The 5,556-nt window shown below is 39.7% G+C and overlaps 1 protein-coding gene across 1 annotated transcript; it reads right to left on the bottom strand.

The window, feature by feature from the left end:
• Positions 1 to 2,748: 2,748 nt before the first annotated feature.
• LOC117333421 (potassium voltage-gated channel subfamily C member 3-like) lies at positions 2,749 to 5,075 on the bottom strand. Its single transcript, XM_033892709.1, has 2 exons — positions 4,425 to 5,075; positions 2,749 to 4,130 (listed from the first exon to the last, which is right to left on the bottom strand). Exons 1-2 carry the CDS (start codon positions 5,007 to 5,009, stop codon positions 3,276 to 3,278), a joined length of 1,440 nt encoding a protein of 479 aa, XP_033748600.1. The 5' UTR covers positions 5,010 to 5,075; the 3' UTR covers positions 2,749 to 3,275.
• Between the last annotated feature and the right edge of the window lie 481 nt (positions 5,076 to 5,556).

The raw sequence follows: 5,556 nt of genomic DNA, 5'->3' as shown, positions 1-5,556 counted from the left end.
ATAGATCGGTGTCCTACTATAGGTCACTATGTAGACAGACAATATATCAGTGTCCTACTTTAGGTCACTATGTAGACAGACAATATATCAGTGTCCTACTGTAGGTCACTATGTAGACAGACAATAGGACAGTGTCCTACTGTAGGTCACTATGTATACAGACAATAGATCAATGTCCTACTGTGGGTCACTATGTAGACAGACAATAGATCGGTGTCCTACTGTAGGTCACTATGTAGACAGACAGTAGATCAGTGTCCTACTCTAGGTCACTATGATGTAGACAGACAATAGATCGGTGTCCAACTGTAGGTCACTATGTATACAGACAATATTTCAGTGTCCTACTGTAGGTCACTATGTAGACAGACAATAGATCAGTGTCCTACTGTAGGTCACTATGTAGACAGACATTAGATCAGTGTCCTACTGTAGGTCACTATGTAGACAGACAATATATCAGTGTCCTACTGTAGGTCACTATGTATACAGACAATATATCAGTGTCCTACTGTAGGTCACTATGTAGACAGACAATAGATCGGTGTCCTACTGTAGGTCACTATGTAGACAGACAATAGGTCAGTGTCCTACTGTAGGTCACTATGTAGACAGACAATAGGTCAGTGTCCTACTGTAGGTCACTATGTATACAGACAATATATCAGTGTCCTACTGTAGGTCACTATGTAGACAGACAATGATCAGTGTCCTACTGTAGGTCACTATGTAGACAGACAATAGATCGGTGTCCAACTGTAGGTCACTATGTAGACAGACAATAGATCAGTGTCCTACTCTAGGTCACTATGTAGACAGACAATGATCAGTGTCCTACTGTAGGTCACTATGTAGACAGACAATAGATCAGTGTCCTACTCTAGGTCACTATGATGTAGACAGACAATAGATCGGTGTCCAACTGTAGGTCACTATGTATACAGACAATATTTCAGTGTCCTACTGTAGGTCACTATGTAGACAGACATTAGATCAGTGTCCTACTGTAGGTCACTATGTAGACAGACAATAGATCAGTGTCCTACTGTAGGTCACTATGTAGACAGACAATAGATCAGTGTCCTACTGTAGGTCACTATGATGTAGACAGACATTAGATCGGTGTCCTACTGTAGGTCACTATGTAGACAGACAATAGGACAGTGTCCTACTGTAGGTCACTATGATGTAGACAGACAATAGATCAGTGTCCTTCTGTAGGTCACTATGTAGACAGACAATAGGACAGTGTCCTACTGTAGGTCACTATGTAGACAGACAATAGGACAGTGTCCTACTGTAGGTCACTATGTAGACAGACAATATATCAGTGTCCTACTGTAGGTCACTATGTAGACAGACATTAGATCGGTGTCCTACTGTAGGTCACTATGATGTAGACAGACAATAGATCAGTGTCCTACTGTAGGTCACTATGTAGACAGACAATAGGTCAGTGTCCTACTGTAGATCACTATGTAGACAGACAATATATCAGTGTCCTACTGTAGGTCACTATGTAGACAGACAATATATCAGTGTCCTACTGTAGGTCACTATGTAGACAGACAATAGATCAGTGTCCTACTGTAGGTCACTATGTATACAGACAATAGATCGGTGTCCGACTGTAGGTCACTATGTAGACAGACAATAGATCAATGTCCTACTGTAGGTCACTATGTATACAGACAATAGATCAGTGTCCTACTGTAGGTCACTATGTAGACAGACATTAGATCGGTGTCCTACTGTAGGTCACTATGTATACAGACAATAGATCGGTGTCCTACTGTAGGTCACTATGTAGACAGACAATATATCAGTGTCCTACTGTAGGTCACTATGATGTTGACAGACAATAGATCAGTGTCCTACTGTAGGTCACTATGATGTTGACAGACAATAGATCAGTGTCCTACTGTAGGTCACTATGTAGACAGACATTAGATCGGTGTCCTACTGTAGGTCACTATGATGTATACAGACAATAGATTCCACGTTTGAATTTATACCATCTTAGGATGATTTCAGGGAAGTTCCAGCTAGTGGAACTAGAGAAGGTTTTAAAACGGCAACCATAGCGACCATCTTTGATTTCAAAATGACAAGAAGAACAAGCATAAAAATAGTAACAGTGACCTTGACCCAAAAAAACCTTGAAACTCAAACTTGATATGTAGTTACTGATACCGAAGTTACAAACCAACTTTCGCCAATGTACCTTGAAACATAAAACCTTGAAACATAGCTGAGAAAAGTGCGGAAACCCGAGTGGACAGACGGACGGGCGGACGGACGGACGGACAGACCGACGGGGAGGAAACCACTTGGTCAGGACTATCTCAGGATCTCTTCAGGGAAGTCTAAACTTAATCCCGCTGGTGGAAGTTAGGAAAAGATTTGAAATGTGAACAGTTTACGAACGACAAGAGGCGAGACACGAAGAGTCAGAATGACCATAAAATTGAACCCACAACAAATTAAACCTAGACTATGTATTAAATAGTTTGTGTTTAATGAGTTGGGTATTAAAACTCTCAACACCGATACACATGCCCGTCCATGATATAAACGGTATGTGTCATTAATCGCACGCAGTAAATGGTAACACTAGTTTTTAATGTTATAGACCGGCGGCTGTATGCAGGACTGGAGTTCGATTCCTGATGATACAATGTACAACTACTGTAAACCAAATTCAGGGTAATACAATAACCAACAAATGCGTAGATTTCATCATAACAGCCATGGAAAACCAGTTTATATATATATTACAAGGTGTTTATATTTTGAAATGGAATCTTTACAAATAGTACGATTTGATGTTAAATGCGAGGTACCTGTACCGTGTTTTAATCGTTAATGAAGAATGAATGATAGCATTGAATTGATAGAAAAACACATGTGTATAAATATCACAGGAAAAAGCATTAATCTATACATGCAAAAGATCGTGTCCCCAGCCGTCGATAAACAGTACCATACTTTTATAATTAAACATTGATGGTAAAACCTATGTACATATATACAGTTATATAGTTTACAACTTACAACCAAACAGAATAAATAGAATTAGTGTTAATTTTGATATATTTGTTATACATATATGTATAGGTCTATTTTCAGTGCACATGATTGCAAACCGCCCCACATCAATAACTTCGTGGGTTGGCCTTGCTTTTTTTTTACAAATCATACAACTCGATGTGATACGGTACGAGTTATTATGCTAGCATATTATTGCCAGAAAAGCATAAGATAATGTAGGCTGTCTACATCTGCCTAGCAGGGGATACCTTCCGTTTCCGTACTGGAATATGTTTCTGTTTATTTTCTTCCGTGTTACCTTCCATTGGTATTCTCAGTCCGTAGTAAGCATGGAAGTTACTGGCAATAATGGGAACAGGCATGCCAATCAAAATAATACCTGTCAGTGCGCAGACGCTGCCGACAATATAACCTGGCCAAGTTTCCGGATAGTAGTCACCATATCCTACCGTCGTCATGGTAATCAGAGCCCACCAAAGTCCTATTACAGCATTGTCGAAACTATTCTCGTTAGAGATTTCCGCGCAGTATATAAAACACGCGAATATGGTTATTGATAACAAGATGAACGCCGCCAATAGAAACAGTTCTCGGACGCTAGCTTTCACCGCGAGCCAAAGAATCCTCAGGCCTCGGAAATACTGCATCACCCGGAAAATCCGGAACACTCTCATTACCTTGACAGCTTGTAAGATCAGGAATCCTAGCACGTGACTGGAATGGCGCCAGAAGTTGTTGTCAGTCCAGTAGATGATGGTGGTCAGCCATGCTGGGATCAGATAAAGAAGGTCAAATATTGTTGTCGCTCTTACCATTAGTCGCCTCCGCCGCGGACAGATGATCAGGCGTACGATAAATTCTAGGGAGAAAAAGATCATGCAGAAAACGTCAAAAATCATCAGAGCGGCGTGAGGTTCGGTTGTAACGAGAAGTCGTACCTTGTGGTTGTTAATTGATGTGTCTCCCTCTGCAAACGTGGCATTTCCCCGTGTTACTTCTACTCTCCCTGCCGGCAGTGTTTCAATGAAAAATGTCAGTATAGACAAAGCTGTGAGCGTCAGGTACACATAGGACCACACCTGAAACGTGAATGTCCATATGCATGAAAGACTAGTGCAGCACCAGTCCTGCCTCTGGTAACGGTTTCGAGTGCAAAGCTTAGTGTGCCCAAAATATGACCAAACATATAGTACCCTAAATGATTTCTAGGAATTCCATCAGTTTCAGAATATACTGCTGTGTTCTAACTTTTTCTCAAAATAAGAGTATATCAGAGTATCAGCTTTTAGAATTTGTGAGGCCTTGGATGTTATATCTGACTGAACAATTAATATATACTTAGTATAGAACACACTTTGCTAAATATTACTCACCTGAGCTCCCAAAGAGGACTGTGGTTTATCTAGAAAGTTCCACATGATTGTTCTGCAAGACGACTCCTTATTAATCTTACTTTCAACTGCATAAACATTCCTTTGTATTTCATGAAACTCTTGAAGGAGAATTTCATTAGTAGTAATTTCATCAAGACCATCCAAATATGCCTTCTTACAACAAGCACTGAAGTGGTTTATTTGTAGTCCCCAATAGTGAAGTTCATTTTGTACTGCAACTGCACAAAATGACCGCGGTAAATGCAACTCTTTATGGCGATAACAATCAAGAATCCAAGGGAAAATTGCAGAATTTCTATCAAAGAAATACTCCTCTTTTTCTGCATTATAATTTGAATCTGATATATGAAGTGTTGAGAGCCTCGTGTCTGAAATATTATCTAACGTTCGACGACATGTACGAAACAAGATTCCGCCAACGTTGAGATTTACAAATTCGTGTGCATTTTCATCTTCGTCGATTAACTCTTCATCGTCAAGTTTGACTTTAAGCCGGTGTGTAGATACCCCTTCCCCCAACAACGACGTGCGCCTTCTCATATGTGTAGTGAGATACTGAGCCATGGTTAGGACGTTTTAAAACTGCATTCCTTCGGATGACTGCCATGTCATCAATAGTAAAGATGGCGACGTACTACGGTTGCTATCACGTACCGGTGACGTCGACAAAATTAGCGTCGTAGTCAACGACGTAATTACAACGTCATTAACATTATGACGTCACACAATGCAAATCGACTACATCGTTTCAACGAAAATGAACATACGTACTCAGCTTCTTTTGAGACAGATGCTCCTAACCTAACACTTTAAAGGCTTTCAATTTGAGAGACTTTATCATTGGCACTTCCATAGCATGTCGAGATATTTTTTTTTTTTTTTCACTTTCTTTATTTTTCCAAGTTCACATATATAAACACATTGCTACAAGAAACAAAACATGTCTATTTGATTAATTCTTACTTCTGCTTACATATATACTTTTACTGTCTAGTACAAAATATATTTTCAATCTTACTTAATATTATTAATTATTAACTAGATCCAGTGCTGTGCTGATAGAAATCCATCTTTCTCTTATTCGGTTCGCCTTTGTTCGGGAATAAAATAT

This window comes from Pecten maximus, chromosome 8 (assembly GCF_902652985.1).
Source record: "Pecten maximus chromosome 8, xPecMax1.1, whole genome shotgun sequence".
NCBI lineage: Eukaryota > Metazoa > Mollusca > Bivalvia > Pectinida > Pectinidae > Pecten > Pecten maximus.
Note: the sequence above shows the minus strand (reverse complement) of the source record. Positions and strands in the feature narration are given on the sequence as shown.

Excerpts from the sequence above, each read along its gene's own strand:
- LOC117333421 (XM_033892709.1), bottom strand. The coding sequence starts at position 5,009 with ATGGCTCAGTATCTCACTACACATATGAGAAGGCGCACGTCGTTGTTG. Across the intron at positions 4,131-4,424 it reads AGTCCTCTTTGGGAGCTCAG|GTGTGGTCCTATGTGTACCT; the intron begins GTGAGTAATATT and ends TTCACGTTTCAG.